At 46.3% G+C, this 17,575-nt stretch overlaps 1 protein-coding gene across 1 annotated transcript in view; it reads right to left on the bottom strand.

Annotated features, from left to right (window-relative positions):
* MIPEP (mitochondrial intermediate peptidase) overlaps positions 1–17,575 on the bottom strand; it is a 294,841-nt gene that overhangs the window by 204,771 nt on the left and 72,495 nt on the right. Inside the window, exon 10 of the mRNA XM_063951677.1 lies at positions 15,915–15,967. Coding sequence (XP_063807747.1) covers positions 15,915–15,967 — 53 coding nt within the window. The remainder of the gene's footprint in view (positions 1–15,914; positions 15,968–17,575) is intronic.

The following is a 17,575-nucleotide window of genomic DNA, read 5'->3' on the forward strand; positions in this document are numbered from 1 at the left end:
GGAGGGCTTAGTAGATGAGGATCCAGAGGCCTGGTTCAGAGATCCAGCAGCTGCTGGTTTACGGGACTTACCTCGATTTCCTCTAGCAGCATTTGAGGCACCTCTGGCTCTGCCTCTGAATCTGACCACATGAAAGGACTGCAGAGGAGGGCCCAAGATAGGGACATCTAGCAGGAGGTGCAGCAGACGGCAGATATGTGGACTTACCCACCGTTGCCTGAGAAATCCACTTGTTCAGTTCTTCCCCAAACAAGGCCTCTCCTGTAAAGGGAAGATTCTCCACACCTTTCTTGGAATCAGCATCCGCTAGCCATTGTCTCAACCACAGAGCCCTGCGAGCCAAGACCGCCACAGCTGTGGCACGGCCCCTGATGAGACGTAATTCTTTTATGGCCTCACTCTTAAAATTTGCAGCGATATGTTGCAGTAGTGTAAAGATCTCATCCTGAAGTAGGGAGTCAAACCCCCTTACTGTATTAACAGATCATTTTACCATGGCCCTTCAAATCCAGCCACAAGCTATAGTGGGCCTTTGAGCTACACCCACCGCTGTATAAATTGATTTGAGAGTAGTCTCAAATTTGCGGTCAGCTGGGTCTTTGAGAGAGATAGCCCCAGGTACAGGCAGCACAATTTTGCTTGACAGCCTGGACACTGAAGTGAAACTGCACAACAACCCCAAACAGCCCGTATGGAGTGACACAGAGAGGATTGGGACCAGCACACAATACCTCAGGCAAAGCAGTGTTCCGCTGGGTATTCAGCGATGTCTGTGGAGGAGCAGCTTTAGCTTGCAGCCTGGCAGTCAGCAGCAGCAGGAAATCGCGCCTTTCTCCTCTGGTCCCACTCTCCGGGAAGCGCCGCCCCTTCAATGGCGTGCGGATCCTCACAGTTTATACTGGCTGTAAATATGAATTTAATGCAATAAGGGAGTTTACTAACCCCCTTTACCTTAGCGCCAGTCTGGGGTCCACAGCGGGCACCTCAGTACGCAGCCAGGTGACCGCCGCGCCCTAATGCCGCCACTTGTCACCGGGGACCCACTAACCTGGACCCCAGTGTTAACACTCACTGCACAGTGTCTATTTCAGCATCTGTTAGGGGTGGCGGCATGCTGCCAGCGTGTGCGCACACCCTGGGGGTATGTGAAACAGCGCCTCAGGAGCTTAGTGTCCTCAGCAGGGATACGAACAATTAACCCTAATTATTTCTCAAAGTGCAAGGCTCCATTGGACCAAATCTATACTCCATGGTACTAATGTCATCCCAGTATCTTCTAGGACGAAAGAGAAAATGGGGTTTTAGTTCATGGATTGTAAATATATCCATTAACCAAACTACATCATGATAGCCATCTCCTATAGATGAAAGCTACGGGAAGCGTCTCATTAAACAATTACTCTTAAAGAGGACACTCGCAGCAAATAATCAAAGTTAAGCTACAGTCCACCAATCAGTATTTCCTAATTGCAGGTTTCCCGCACATCACATGACATGATACAGGAAATACACACTATGCAAGAATAAGTCAAGAACAATTTCCATCTTACAATTAAAATACTGTAAGAATCTAGTGATTTAGCCCTGCTTGGAGAAATCATAGGAGAGGTTAAAGAGAGGTCATATCACTTTCTGCAGCTTTTCTTTTCCAAATCACTTTTTCCCACTAAACTAAGTCTGAATTATTGGCGCCCCCTGCTGTATAACATGCAGTATAGATAGAAAGCTACTTCATATAGGGAAATAATAAACCAAAAAACAAAACAAAAACTCTCTTTAGAAGTATAGTGAAATGACAGAAAAGGGTCCACTGCTACCCTGCCAGTCACTAGAGACCACTGAGTTGGCTCAGCGGTTGGGGGGGGGGGGGGGGTGACTACCAGTCATATGTAGCCTCCATGTGAGCTCTGGAGAGTTGGCTCTGTTCACACTTAAGTATTTTCACATGGACCGCATTTCCAACATTGGAAATGCAAAGAAGCTTTATGTAGCAGTAACAAAATACTACTTTTTATGACTGGTAGGATTAATGATAAAGACTTCTAAATAATTTTACCAATGCATGTTATATGTTCACAGTTTGAGCTGCTGCATTTTATACAAATGCAAGTACCACCGCCACCTTCCCCAGTTGAATGAATGGCAGCGAGATGCTTATCACTCTTACCGATTGTGTGCGGGATCCAGGTAGAGGCTATGTTGAGGACATCTTGGGCATATAAAACATACAGTATGGTGTTTTCTGCAAACCTTTGAGAGCTGAGGGGGAAAATAAGGGCTTGTGGGGGAAGTCTGAAGGGCATTTAGAAAAATGATGATGGTACTTTTTGCAGTTAATGAGAGCTTGTGCTTTCGGCAGTGATATGGCAGGGAACTCATTAAGCCCCTACTGATAGTGTTGATATCATGCCCAAAAGATGTAAGATGTGCAACATGAGTGGCAGGTGATGCATACTGTTTAGTACTCTTAGGGGTTTATAGAAATGGAGATGTGGCCATAGCAATTAATCAGAGTCTAGCTATTATCATTTAGAAGGTCTAGATCAGTGTTTCCCAACAACTGTCCTCAAGGCACACTAACGGTCCTGGTTATAGTGATAACCAGGCTTGAACACAGGTGACTTAATTAGTTCCTCAGTTATTTTGATTTAACCATCTGTGCTGAAGCCTAGATATCACAAAAACCTGCACTGTTGGTGTGCCTTGAGGACCGCGGTTGGGAATGCCTGGTCTAGATAAATCGTTTCTGCAGTTCTACGCACAATTATACAACCTTTCGTCTTCTAGGGATACCCCTCATGCTAGTGTTTAATCTATGAAGACTTTCCTCTCTCGTTGCAACCTCCCCAAATGGTCTTCTTCTGACCTTGAGTCTCTGTGTTCTAAGATTCAGGTTCAGGAGACATCAACTGCGATTCAAAACCTTAAGACCAATAAAGCCCTCGGCCCAGACGGCTTTACAGCCAGCTACTATAAAACTTTTAATTCTATTCTCTCTCCTTATCTAATGGAGGTGTTCAATGGAGTGATGTCAGGGGTTCCTTTTCCAAAGAAGCCTAAGAGGCCAGGAATATTGTTATTCCAAAAGATGGAAAGGACCCCTCCAATTGTGCTCATTACAGACCTATCTCGCTCTTGAACACCAACATTAAGAAATACGCGAATATTCTTGCCAATCGCTTAAACCTTGTTTTGCCTGGACTGTTCCACAGTGATCAGGTGGGCTTCATACCTGGACGCCAGGCTGGGGACAACACTAGGGGAGTAATTAGCTTTATCCATTCTCTCAATAACTTTCGCACTCCTGCTACGGTGTTGTCCCTGGACGCAGAGAAAGCCTTCGATCAGCTGGCCCTTTATGAATCACACCTTGCAGGCCTTCGGTCATGGTAGTAGCTTTCTTTGCGGCATCCAAGCCCTGTATTCCTCTCCATCAGCTAGGGTCTTGGTAAATGAGATTCTCTCGTCTTTTGTTGTCCCTGATTTTTGCCTTGGTTATCGAGTCTTTAGCTGCCCATATTCACCTTGATTCTGATATTAGAGGAGTGACCCTTGGAGAGGACTATAAAATATCTCTATTCGCGGATGAAGTCCTCCTCACCTTAACGTCCCCCCATACATCCCTCCCTAAACTCTTTCGATCCCTAGACGCCTATGGAGCCTTATCTGGTTACAACCTAATACGGAGGCACTTTCTCGTAATTTACCCCGCTAACTCTAAAACGTTTACACCACAATTACAACTTTGCATGGCGTGCTTCTAAAATTAAATACTTAGGAATTTATATAACGAATCACTATAATACCCTGTACGCTGCTAACTTTTTTTACCCCTGTTTAAAACTATTAAACAGGATCTCATTAGATGGAGAGGCCTAATTATTTCATGGTTAGACAGAATAGTGACAATTAAAAATGAACGTCTTACCGAGATTACAACTGCACAAGTGGTTTATTCAATTTGTGTGGAAGCTCAAACCATCCCGTATCAGCTTCTTATCCCTCCGACGCCCTGCCTCCAAAGGTGGGAACAGGTTCCCGGACATTAATTTATACTATTACGCGACCCACCTCAGCCAAGCAATAGCTTGGTTCATGTCTTCTCAAACTCCTCGGTGGGTCACGATAGAGACCAACTCATTTAAAGTTTTCTCAATGTCCTTTATCATTGGGTTGGCGCCTTCGGACAGACCTGTTCAAGCACGATCACATCCCGCTATTTTTTTCACCTTCTTAATATGGGAGTACTGCATTCAAAATCCATTTTAAAATTACTTCCTACCCTTCTCCCATCACTCCCCACTGGCACAATCCAGCATTTCCCCCCGGTTTCAACTATAGGCGTTTCAAACTATCCATGGTTCGAAGGAGGCATTAGGTTCTTACACGATTTGCTAGACTCAAACGGTTGCGCCTCTCTGGATCTGTTACAGAACAAATATAACTTACCCGCTATTAACTGCTGCACATACATCCAAATCAGTCACTTTTTTAACTCCCTACCCATTAATTCGATAACCAGACCTCTGACTGATATTGAGTCTATAAGTTTCAAAACTGTTCCCTTCGCAAAGATGTAATTTCAACGCTCTATAACTGTCTGCTTCAAGTTAAACTCCCTACTACTCCGAATCACGAGCTTCAATGGGAAAAAGATCTGGAAAACCATCAGATGAGGAAACATGGACTATAGTCCGGGAAAAGGTCTCTAAAGCATCGGTCTCCTCTTTAATTAAAGAAAATGCCTATAAGGTTTATTACAGATCGTACCTGGGGGCAGATGTATTAACCTGGAGAAGGCATAAGGAAGTGATAAACCAGTGATATGTGCAAGGTGATAAAGGCACCAGCCAATCAGATCCCGTTAATTTACATATTGGATCTGATTGGCTGGTGCCTTTATCACCGGTTTATCACTTCCTTATACAGGTTAATACATCTGCCCCCCTGGTACCTACCCGACTACGCAAGATGTATAGCTCCGCTTCAGACCGCTGTTGGAGAGGTTGCGGAGGGGATGGAACCTTTATACACATTTGGTGGTCGTGCCCCAAAATTGGCAAGTTCTGGGATGAGGTTTCGTACATCTTACAGGAGGTCCTTAAGGCCCCTATAGCTAACACACCTTTGGCGTTTCTCCTCAGTTGTCCAATAGAAGGCCTTGACAAACCCGCGGACAAACTCTCTTTACATAATTTAAACGCAGCCCGTTGTCTAACTGCTAAACAATGGAAATGTTTTGATCCCCACTCCCAACAGCAACTTATAAATAAAATATGGTATGTTGCGGCCATGGAGAAAATATCGGCCTACCTGCACAACTCTTCCACTAAATTTCTCACAATCTGGTGTGGCTGGTTTCTGTACAGTGGGGGTAATTCCAAGTTGATCGCAGCAGGATCTTTTTTAGCAGTTGGGCAAAATCATGTGCACTGCAGGGGAGGCAGATATAACATGTGCAGAAAGAGTTAGATTTGGGTGGGTTATTTTATTTCTGTGCAGGGTTAATACTGGCTGCTTTATTTTTACACTGCAAATTAGATTGCAGATTGAACACACCACACCCAAATCTAACTCTCTCTGCACATGTTATATCTGCCTCCCCTGCAGTGCACATGGTTTTGCCCAACTGCTAAAAAAAAATCCTGCTGCGATCAACTTGGAATTACCCCCAATAGCACTTCCCCACACAGAACGCTCCCTTCGGGTTTTTCAGACCTCTTGATTTAAAGTGTATATTAGAGTCTCTCAGCCTCGAATTGTTGTAGCTATGTACACCCCTTATGCTGCTATTTCCATATACATTTCTGACCCGGGTTAGGCCTTTGCTTTTTGCTCTCTCCTTTTGCTCTACCTATCCTCTTTCATCTTTACTTCCTCTCTCTCGCTTTCCCTCATCCTGTACTCTTTTGTGTTTATAAGTGTACGTTTTGGCCATTCATATTTAGGGGTATATGCAATTGCGGTCGAATTCCTGAAATTGTCGAAAAACGGGACTTTTTCGCCAAAAAAAAAATAAAAATAAAATCGACAATGCAATTCAGTACTTTCCATCAAAAAAACGGACTTTCCAAATTCGACTTTTTGAAATTCGACATTTGTCAAATTCGACATTTCTGCAATGGTACAAATGCGGCAATTCGCCAAAAGTATATTCAATTGAAGTTTGGAAATTCGACAACAGTGCTTTTAGACAGTAAATTCGTCATTTTCAATCCGCCACACTTTGGTGGCGGAATCTAATAAAAATTTTTAAAAACATGTTTTTTTTGGTGTTTTTTTTATTGGTAATAGCATATCTATTTATATTAGAAGGGATTAGGTACTTGGTTTGTCTATTTTGGAGGCACAAGTATTATTTATATATTTTAAAAAAAAATAAGAATTTACTTACCGATAATTCTATTTCTCATAGTCCGTAGTGGATGCTGGGGACTCCGTCAGGACCATGGGGAATAGCGGCTCCGCAGGAGACTGGGCACAAAGTAAAAGCTTTAGGACTAGCTGGTGTGCACTGGCTCCTCCCCCTATGACCCTCCTCCAAGCCTCAGTTAGGATACTGTGCCCGGACGAGCGTACACAATAAGGAAGGATTTTGAATCCCGGGTAAGACTCATTACCAGCCACACCAATCACACCGTACAACTTGTGATCTGAACCCAGTTAACAGCATGATAACAGAAGGAGCCTCTGAAAAGATGGCTCACAACAACAATAACCCGATTTTTGTAACAATAACTATGTACAAGTAATGCAGACAATCCGCACTTGGGATGGGCGCCCAGCATCCACTACGGACTATGAGAAATAGAATTATCGGTAAGTAAATTCTTATTTTCTCTAACGTCCTAGTGGATGCTGGGGACTCCGTCAGGACCATGGGGATTATACCAAAGCTCCCAAACGGGCGGGAGAGTGCGGATGACTCTGCAGCACCGAATGAGAGAACTCCAGGTCCTCCTCAGCCAGGGTATCAAATTTGTAGAATTTAGCAAACGTGTTTGCCCCTGACCAAGTAGCTGCTCGGCAAAGTTGTAAAGCCGAGACCCCTCGGGCAGCCGCCCAAGATGAGCCCACTTTCCGTGTGGAATGGGCTTTTACAGATTTTGGCTGTGGCAGGCCTGCCACAGAATGTGCAAGCTGAATTGTACTACAAATCCAACGAGCAATCGTCTGCTTAGAAGCAGGAGCACCCAGCTTGTTGGGTGCATACAGGATAAACAGCGAGTCAGATTTTCTGACTCCAGCCGTCCTGGAAACATATATTTTCAGGGCCCTGACTACGTCCAGCAACTTGGAATCCTCCAAGTCCCTAGTAGCCGCAGGCACCACAATAGGTTGGTTTAAGTGAAATGCTGAAAACACCTTAGGGAGAAATTGAGGACGAGTCCTCAATTCCGCCCTGTCCGAATGGAAAATCAGATAAGGGCTTTTACAGGATAAAGCCGCCAATTCTGACACGCGCCTGGCCCCGGCCAGGGCCAACAGCATGACCACTTTCCATGTGAGATATTTTAACTCCACAGATTTAAGTGGTTCAAACCAATGTGACTTTTGGAATCCAAAAAAAAACTACATTGAGATCCCAAGTGCCACTGGAGGCACAAAAGGAGGCTGTATATGCAGTACCCCTTTTACAAACGTCTGAACTTCAGGGACTGAAGCTAGTTCTTTTTGGAAGAAAATTGACAGGGCCGAAATTTGAACCTTAATGGACCCCAATTTCAGGCCCATAGACACTCCTGTTTGCAGGAAATGTAGGAATCGACCCAGTCGAATTTCCACCGTCGGTCTTACTGGCCTCGCACCACGCAACATATTTTCGCCAATTGCGGTGATAATGTTTTTGCGGTTACATCCTTCCTGGCTTTGATCAGGATAGGGATGACTTCATCCGGAATGCCCTTTTTCCTTCAGGATCCGGCGTTCAACCGCCATGCCGTCAAACGCAGCCGCGGTAAGTCTTGGAACAGACAGGGTCCTTGCTGGAGCAGGTCCCTTCTTAGAGGTAGAGGCCACGGATCCTCCGTGAGCATCTCTTGAAGTTCCGGTTACCAAGTCCTTCTTGGCCAATCCGGAGCCACGAATATAGTGCTTACTCCTCACCATCTTATCAATCTCAGTACCTTGGGTATGAGAGGCAGAGGAGGGAACACATACCCTGACTGGTACACCCACGGTGTTACCAGAGCGTCTACAGCTATTGCCTGAGGGTCCCTGGACCTGGCGCAATACCTGTCGAGTTTTTCCCAACGGTTTATAATCATGTGGAAGACTTCTGGGTGAAGTCCCCACTCTCCCCGGGTGGAGGTCGTGCTGAGGAAGTCTGCTTCCCAGTTGTCCACTCCCGGAATGAATACTGCTGACAGTGCTATCCCATGATTTTCCGCCCAGCGAAGAATCCTTGCAGCTTCTGTCATTGCCCTTCTGCTTCTTGTGCCACCCTGTCTGTTTACGTGGGTGACTGCCGTGATGTTGTCCGACTGGATCAACACCGGCTGTCCTTGAAGCAGAGGTCTTGCTAAGCTTAGAGCATTGTAAATGTCCCTTAGCTTCAGGATATTTATGTGAAGTGATGTCTCCAGGCTTGACCATAAGTCCTGGATATTCCTTCCCTGTGTGACTGCTCCCCAGCCTCGCAGGCTGGCATCCGTGGTTACCAGGACCCAGTCCTGAATGCCGAATCTGCGGCCCTCTAGAAGATGAGCACTCTGCAACCACCACAGGAGGGACACCCTTGTCCTTGGTGACAGGGTTATCCGCTGATGCATCTGAAGATGCGACCCGGACCATTTGTCCAGCAGGTCCCACTGGAAAGTTCTTGCGTGGAATCTGCCGAATGGGATTGCTTCGTAGGAAGCCCCCATTTTACCCAGAACCCTTGTGCATTGATGCACTGAGACTTGGCTCGGTTTGAGGAGGTTCCTGACTAGCTCGGATAACTCCCTGGCTTTCTCCTCCGGGAGAAACACCTTTTTCCGGACTGTGTCCAGGATCATCCCTAGGAACAGAAGACACGTCGACGGAACCAGCTGCGATTTCGGAATATTGAGAATCCAATCGTGCTGCCGCAACACTATCTGAGATAGTGCTACACCGACCTCCAACTGTTCCCTGGATCTTACCCTTATTAGGGAATCGTCCAAGTAAGGGATAACTAAAATTCCCTTCCTTCGAAGGAATATCATCATTTCGGCCATTACCTTGGTAAAGACCCGGGGTGCCGTGGACCATCCCTACGGCAGCGTCTGAACTGATAGTGACAGTTCTGTACCATAAACCTGAGGTACCCTTGGTGAGAAGGGTAAATTTTGACATGAAGGTAAGCATCCTTGATGTCCCGAGACATCATGTAGTCCCCTTCTTCCAGGTTCGCAATCACTGCTCTGAGTGACTCAATCTTGAATTTGAACCTCTGTATGTAAGTGTTCAAAGATTTTAGAATCGGTCTCACCGAGCCGTCTGGCTTCGGTACCACAATAGTGTGGAATAATACCCCGTTCCCTGTTGCAGGAGGGGTACCTTGATTATCACCTGCTGGGAATACAGCTTGTGAATGGCTTCCAAAACTGCCTCCCTGTCAGAGGGAGACGTCGGTAAAGTCGACTTTTGGAAACGGCGAGGGGGAGACGTCTCGAATTCCAATATGTACCCCTGAGATATTACCTGAAGGATCCAGGGGTCTACTTGCGAGTGAGCCCACTGCGCACTGAAATTCATTGAGAACGGGCCCCCACCGTGCCTGAGCTTGTAAAGCCCTAGCGTCATACTGAGGGCTTGGCAGAGGCTGGAAAGGGTTTCTGTTCCTGGGAACTGGCTGATCTCTGCAGCCTTTTTCCTCTCCCTCTGTCACGAGCAGAAAAGAGGAACCTTTTGTCCGCTTGCCAACAAAGGACTGCGCCTGATAATACGGCGTCTTATTTTGAGAGGCGACCTGGGGTACAAACGTGGATTTCCCAGCTGTTGCCGTGGCCACCAGGTCTAAAAGACCGACCCCAAATGTCCCCTTTCAAAGGCAATACTTCCAAATGACGTTTGGAATCCGCATCACCTGACCATTTTACTGGTAGAATTGGACAACGCACTTATACTTGATGCCAGTCGGCAATTATTCCGCTGTGCATCATGCATATATAGAAATGCATCTTTTAAATGCTCTATAGGCAATAATATACTATCCTTATCTAGGATATCAATATTTCCAGTCAGGGAATCCGACCATGCCAACCCAGCACTGCACCTCCAGGCTGAGGCGATAGCTGGTCGCAGTATAACACCAGTATGTGTGTAAATACCTTTTTTCGGATACCCTCCTGCTTTCTATCAGCAGGATCCTTAAGGGCGGCCATCTCATGAGAGGGTAGAGCCCTTGTTCTTACAAGCGTGTGAGCGCCTTATCCCCCCTAGGGGGTGTTTCCCAATGCATCCTAACCTCTGGCGGGAAAGGGTATGCAGCCAATACTTTTTAAGAAATTATTCATTGTTATCGGGGGGAAACCCACACATCATCACACATTTTATTTCTCAGATTCAGGAAAACTACAGGTAGTTTTTCCCTCACCGAACATAATACCCCTTTTTTGGTGGTACTCGTATTATCAGAAATGTATAAAACATTTTCCATTGTCTCAATCATGTAACGTGTGGCCCTACTGGAAATCACGGTTGTCTCTTCACCGTCGACACAGGAGTCAGTATCCGTGTCGGCGTCTGTATCTGCCATCTGCCTGACGGCCTATGAGACGTCTGGACAGGCACAAGCTGAGTAGCCGGCTGTCTCATGTCAACCACTGTTTTTTTATATAGAGCTGACACTGTCACGTAATTTTCAACAGTACATCCACTCAGGTGTCGACCCCCTAGGGGGTGACATCACTGTTACAGACACTCTGCTCCGCCTCCACATCATTTTCCTCCTCATACATGTCGACACACACGTACCGACACCCAGCACACACACAGGGAATGCTCTGATAGAGGACAGGACCCACTTATCCCCTTGGGGAGACAGAGGGAGAGTTTGCCAGCACACACCAGAGCGCTATATATGTATAGGGACAACCTTACAATAAGTGTCTATCCCTTATAGCTGCTTATATCTGTTATTTTGCCAAATAAGTGCCCCCCTCTCTTTTTTACCCTGTTTCTGTAGTTGCAGGATGCAGGGGAGATTCTGGGAGCCTTCCTACCAGCGGAGCTGTGTGGGAAAAATGGCGCTGTGTGCTGAGGAGATAGGCCCCGCCCCCTTCACGGCGGGCTCTTCTCCCGCTTTTTTCTGGAAAACTGGCAGGGGTTAAATACATCCATATAGCCCAGGAGCTATATGTGATGTATTTTTTGCCAACTAAGGTAAATTCATTGCTTCCCAGGACGCCCCCCCCCAGCGTCCTGCACCCTCAGTGACCGGAGTGTGAAGTGTGCTGAGAGCAATGGCGCACAGCTGCAGTGCTGTGCGCTACCTTATGAAGACAGGAAAGTCTTCTGCCGCCGATTTATGGACCTCTTCTTGCTTCAGCATCTGTAAGGGGGCCGGCGGCGCGGCTCCGGGACCCATCCATGGCTGGGCCTGTGATCGTCCCTCTGGAGCTAATGTCCAGTAGCCTAAGAAACCCAATCCACTCTGCACGCAGGTGAGTTCGTTTCTCTCCCCTTAGTCCCTCGATGCAGTGAGCCTGTTGCCAGCAGGTCTCACTGAAAATAAAAAACCTATTTAAACTTTTACTCTAAGCAGCTCAGGAGAGCCACCTAGATTGCACCCTTCTCGTTCGGGCACAAAATCTTAACTGAGGCTTGGAGGAGGGTCATAGGGGGAGGAGCCAGTGCACACCAGCTAGTCCTAAAGCTTTTACTTTGTGCCCAGTCTCCTGCGGAGCCGCTATTCCCCATGGTCCTGACGGAGTCCCCAGCATCCACTAGGACGTTAGAGAAAAAAAAAAATATATATATATATATATATATATATATATTTTTTTTTTTTTTATTTTTTTTTTATTTTTTTTTAAATGGAATGGTAAAAATCAGAAAAACAATGGCGTGGGGTCCCCCCTCCTAAGCATAACCAGCCTCGGGCTCTTCGAGCCGGTCCTGGTTCAAAAAATCCGGGGAGGGAAAATGACAGGGGATCCCCCGTATTTTTAAAACCAGCACCGGGCTCTGCGCCTGGTGCTGGTGCAAAAAATACGGGGGACAAAAAGAGTAGGGGGCCCCCGTATTTTTTACAATAGCATCGGGCTCCACTAGCTGGACAGATAATGCCACAGCCGGGGGTCACTTTTACACAGCGCCCTGCGGCCGTGGCATTAAATATCCAACTAGTCACCCCTGGCCGGGGTACCCTGGGGGAGTGGGGACCCCTTCAATCAAGGGGTCCCCCCCCCAGCCACCCAAGGGCCAGGGGTGAAGCCCGAGGCTGTCCCCCCCATCCAAGGGCTGCGGATGGGGGGCTGATAGCCTTGAGAAAATTGAAAGAATATTGTTTTTTTCCAGTAGTACTACAAGTCCCAGCAAGCCTCCCCCGCAAGCTGGTACTTGGAGAACCACAAGTACCAGCATGCGGGAGAAAAACGGGCCCGCTGGTACCTGTAGTTCTACTGGAAAAAAATACCCAAATAAAAACAGGACACGCACACCGTGATAGTAAAATTTTATTTCACACATGTCGACACATACATACTTACCTATGTTCACACGCCGACCTCTGTCTACTTGTCCAAGTAGAAACAACGTGTACCTGTGAATAAAATTATACTCACCTGATCCAGTGTCCAGATTATAATCCATGTAACTTGGCAAAAAAAAAACGAACACCCGGACCAAACGGACTGAAAGGGGTCCCATGTTTACACATGGGACCCCTTTCCCCGAATGCAGAGACCCCCCCGTGACTGCTGTCACAGAAAGGTCTCTTCAGCCAATCAGCGAGCGCAACGTCCTGGCGCTCTGCTGATTGGCTATGCGCGTCTGAGCTGGCAGACAGCGCATCGCAAAGCCTCTCCATTATATTCAATGGTGGGAACTTTGCGGTCAGGTCACCCGCGGTCAGCGGCTGACCGCGGGTAACCCCACCGCTGACGGCAAAGTTCCCACCGTTGAAACTAATGGAGGAAGCTGTGCGATGCGCTGTCTGCCAGCAGACGCGCATACAGCCAATCAGGTGAGTGCCACGAAGTAGCGCTTCCTGATTGGGTGAAGGGACCTTTCTGTGACAGCAGTCACGTGGGGTCCCGGCATTCGTGGAAAGGGGTCCCATGTGTAAACATGGGACCCCTTTCAGTCAGTTTGGTCCGGGTGTTCATTTTTTTTTTTGCCAAGTACATGGATTATAATCTGGACACTGGATCAGGTGAGTATAATTTTATTCACAGGTACACGTGGATTCTACTTGGACAAGTGGACAGAGGTCGGCGTGTGAACATAGGTAAGTATGTATGTGTCGACAAGTGTGAAATAAAGTTTTACTATCACGGTGTGCGTGTCCTGTTTTTATTTGGGTATTTTTTTTTTCAGTAGAACTACAGGTACCAGCGGGCCCGTTTTTCTCCCGCATGCTGGTACTTGTGGTTCTCCAAGTACCAGCTTGCGGGGGAGGCTTGCTGGGACTTGTAGTACTACTGGAAAAAACAATATTCTTTCAATTTTCTCAAGGCTATCAGCCCCCCATCCGCAGCCCTTGGATGGTTGGGACAGCCTCGGGCTTCACCCCTGGCCCTTGGGTGGCTGGGGGGGGGACCCCTTGATTGAAGGGGTCCCCACTCCCCCAGGGTACCCCGGCCAGGGGTGACTAGTTGGATATTTAATGCCACGGCCGCAGGGCGCTGTATAAAAGTGACCCCCGGCTGTGGCATTATCTGTCCAGCTAGTGGAGCCCGATGCTGGTGTAAAAAATACGGGGGACCCCTACTCTTTTTGTCCCCCGTATTTTTTGCACCAGCACCAGGCGCAGAGCCCGGTGCTGGTTTTAAAAATACGGGGGATCCCCTGTCATTTTTTTACCCGGATTTTTAGAACCAGGACCGGCTCGAAAAGCCCGAGGCTGGTTATGCTTTGGAGGGGGGACCCCACGCAATTTATTTTCGTGTTTTTTACAGTTTTTTAAAAATCGGATCAAAATCCGTCAAATCGGCCGTTTTTCGACAGCGGGACTGTCGAATCCGTTTTTTATTGAATATGTTGAATTCCGGCACTCACTTGCCGGAATTCGACGGTCGAATTGTGTCGAATTAGAAAATGGGCGAAAAATTGCCGCGATTCGCCGCTAATTGCATATACCCCTTATACTTTTGGGTTAAACGCTGTTTTATTCCCGCCTACGGCTAAGTGCTTAGACAGCTAATGCTCTTCTGTTTTTACTATTAAGTTTAAGGAATGTGCCTTAGCCTGTGACTATATTCTCTAGTTTAACCCACCGTTATGCATATTTAAGTGTTCTTCACTCATCGGTTTGTATGTATATTGTTACCAATTTTTTCAAGTGTACACTTGTCTCTGCATCTGTATTTTATGTAAAAATTCTAAAAAAAACATGTTTAAAGAAAAAAAAAAAAAAGGAAGGTCTAGATAAATGATAAGTATAGTCTGATTGGTTGCTATGGCCAACATCTCCACTTCTAAAAATCCACACTTTAGTAAATATACCCTTTAGTTGCTAGGTCCAAAAGCAGCTGCTATCCAGGTAAACTTGCACCAATGCTCTGTTTATGATCTCCTTTCACCAGCACATGGCAGAAGGTATAAATGGTGGATTTATGCAATACTTTTGCGGACAAGATATTTCCTGCTGAAGGAAAAAGGAGGCTGCTCCATATAAGAATATTTAAAAAAAAGTCACAATAGAAGAGGAGCAAGCGAGGACTGGTTTTGCCGGATACACATTACTAGCAGACTGAAGTTTGGGGAGTGGTACACCCCCCCCCCCCCCCCCCTCAGGGCAGCACACCATAATATTTATTTAGCACTTGTGTAACACTTCTATTTTTTCACTAATTTTACTCTTTTGAGTATTTTACTAACACCCTTATTATTTTTGTATCACTTTCTAACATATAGCTCCTGCTTCTTTCTTATTAACACATATTAACACTATAGTATGTCAATGATGTGCTGCCCTGGGGTGGTTGGGCCTGAGCCGACTTTGTGGGGTCCACGCCCTGGACTTATACTTCGTATTAAGAGACCTCCAGCAATAGAGCCGCAGTGAAGTGGCCTGGAGGCTTATCATATTTTTTGCAAAATATATGTAACTAAGAGCTCTAAATTTTCAATTATTATATAGTGTACAGTTCTTGTTACGAACAGCCTGCAGATTGCGTGGGAAAAATCCTTTTGTTTTTCTTGTCTAGAAGTAACCCCCTCCTGCAGCACCTGAGGAGTGTTACCAGTTTGATTAGAGCAGTTTGCTATTATATATAGCAGACTGAACTAGGAAAGCTTTGGATAGTTCCAGCACATCATATATATCTTCCTAATCCACAGTAAATTGATGGTAGATTAAATGTAATACACGGTTGGTAAAGTGGTTACATTGCTGCCTCACAGCCCAGACGTCAGGCGTTATAGTCCCAACCAAGGCACTATGCATGGAGTTTGTATGTTCCTCCTGGGTTTGCGTCCGTTTCCCCTGGGTGCTCCAGTTTCCTTTAATACACCAAAAACAATCTGCTAGGTTAATTTACTTCGATAGCAGAGCTGCATTGTGACCCCTATAAATCTGTAACACACCCAGTGAGAGTTTACACGATCTGCAGTGTATTGGCCGCCTATTTATGTCACTCTTTGCAGACTATAGAATTAGCGCATTTGGACAGCTTTTTCAAATTCGATTTGCTGCATCCCTGCTTAATAGTGGCCTAAACATTCCCTGTTTGCGGTATAACAAGTGTGTTAAAATGTATTATTTCCTTGTTACTAGGACTTACCTCTCTGCACGTAAAACACCAGCATAGAAAGGGGGATCCCAAGGCATCAATTCCTGAAACGGAAGGGCTGAAATATTAAACGCATCACAAAAAAAAAAAAAGGCACCACAACAACATACGTAAATGTAATCGACATTGTAGTATAGGGTGCCTAATACACCACGGAAAACCACCCAAGAATTGACCGCCACCTAAATCTTAAAAAAATAAGATTTTACTTACCGATAAATCTATTTCTCGTAGTCCGTAGTGGATGCTGGGACTCCGTAAGGACCATGGGGAATAGCGGCTCCGCAGGAGACAGGGCACAAAATAAAAGCTTAAGGATCAGGTGGTGTGCACTGGCTCCTCCCCCTATGACCCTCCTCCAAGCCTCAGTTAGGATACTGTGCCCGGACGAGCGTACATAATAAGGAAGGATATTGAATCCCGGGTAAGACTCATACCAGCCACACCAATCACACCGTACAACTTGTGATCTGAACCCAGTTAACAGTATGATAAACGCAAGGGAGCCTCTGAAAAGATGGCTCACAACAATAATAACCCGAATTTTTGTAACAATAACTATATACAAGTATTGCAGACAATCCGCACTAGGGATGGGCGCCCAGCATCCACTACGGACTACGAGAAATAGATTTATCGGTAAGTAAAATCTTATTTTCTCTGACGTCCTAGTGGATGCTGGGACTCCGTAAGGACCATGGGGATTATACCAAAGCTCCCAAACGGGCGGGAGAGTGCGGATGACTCTGCAGCACCGAATGAGAGAACTCCAGGTCCTCCTCAGCCAGGGTATCAAATTTGTAGAATTTAGCAAACGTGTTTGCCCCTGACCAAGTAGCTGCTCGGCAAAGTTGTAAAGCCGAGACCCCTCGGGCAGCCGCCCAAGATGAGCCCACTTTCCTTGTGGAATGGGCTTTTATTGATTTTGGCTGTGGCAGGCCTGCCACAGAATGTGCAAGCTGAATTGTACTACAAATCCAACGAGCAATCGTCTGCTTAGAAGCAGGGGCACCCAGCTTGTTGGGTGCATACAGGATAAACAGCGAGTCAGATTTTCTGACTCCAGCCGTCCTGGAAACATATATTTTTAAGGCCCTGACAACGTCAAGCAACTTAGAGTCCTCTAAGTCCCTGGTAGCCGCAGGTACCACAATAGGTTGGTTCATGTGAAATGCAGAAACCACCTTAGGTAGAAATTGAGGACGAAATTCCGCCCTGTCAGAATGAAAAATTAAGTAAGGGCTTTTATATGATAAAGCCGCCAATTCTGACACACGCCTGGCTGAAGCCAAGGCTAACAGCATCGACACCTTCCATGTGAGATATTTCAAGTCCACAGTGGAAAGTGGTTCAAACCAATGTGACTTTAGAAAACTCAACACCACGTTGAGATCCCAAGGTGCCACTGGAGGCACAAAAGGAGGCTGTATGTGCAGCACCCCTTTTACAAATGTCTGAACTTCAGGTACTGAAGCCAGTTCTTTCTGGAAGAAAATCGACAGGGCCGAAATTTGAACCTTAATGGACCCTAATTTTAGGCCCATAGACAGTCCTGTTTGCAGGAAATGAAGGAAACGACCCAGTTGAAATTCCTCTGTAGGGGCCCTCTTGGCCTCACACCACGCAACATATTTACGCCAAATGCGGTGATA

Source organism: Pseudophryne corroboree, chromosome 2, assembly GCF_028390025.1.
Source record: "Pseudophryne corroboree isolate aPseCor3 chromosome 2, aPseCor3.hap2, whole genome shotgun sequence".
Classification (NCBI taxonomy): domain Eukaryota; kingdom Metazoa; phylum Chordata; class Amphibia; order Anura; family Myobatrachidae; genus Pseudophryne; species Pseudophryne corroboree.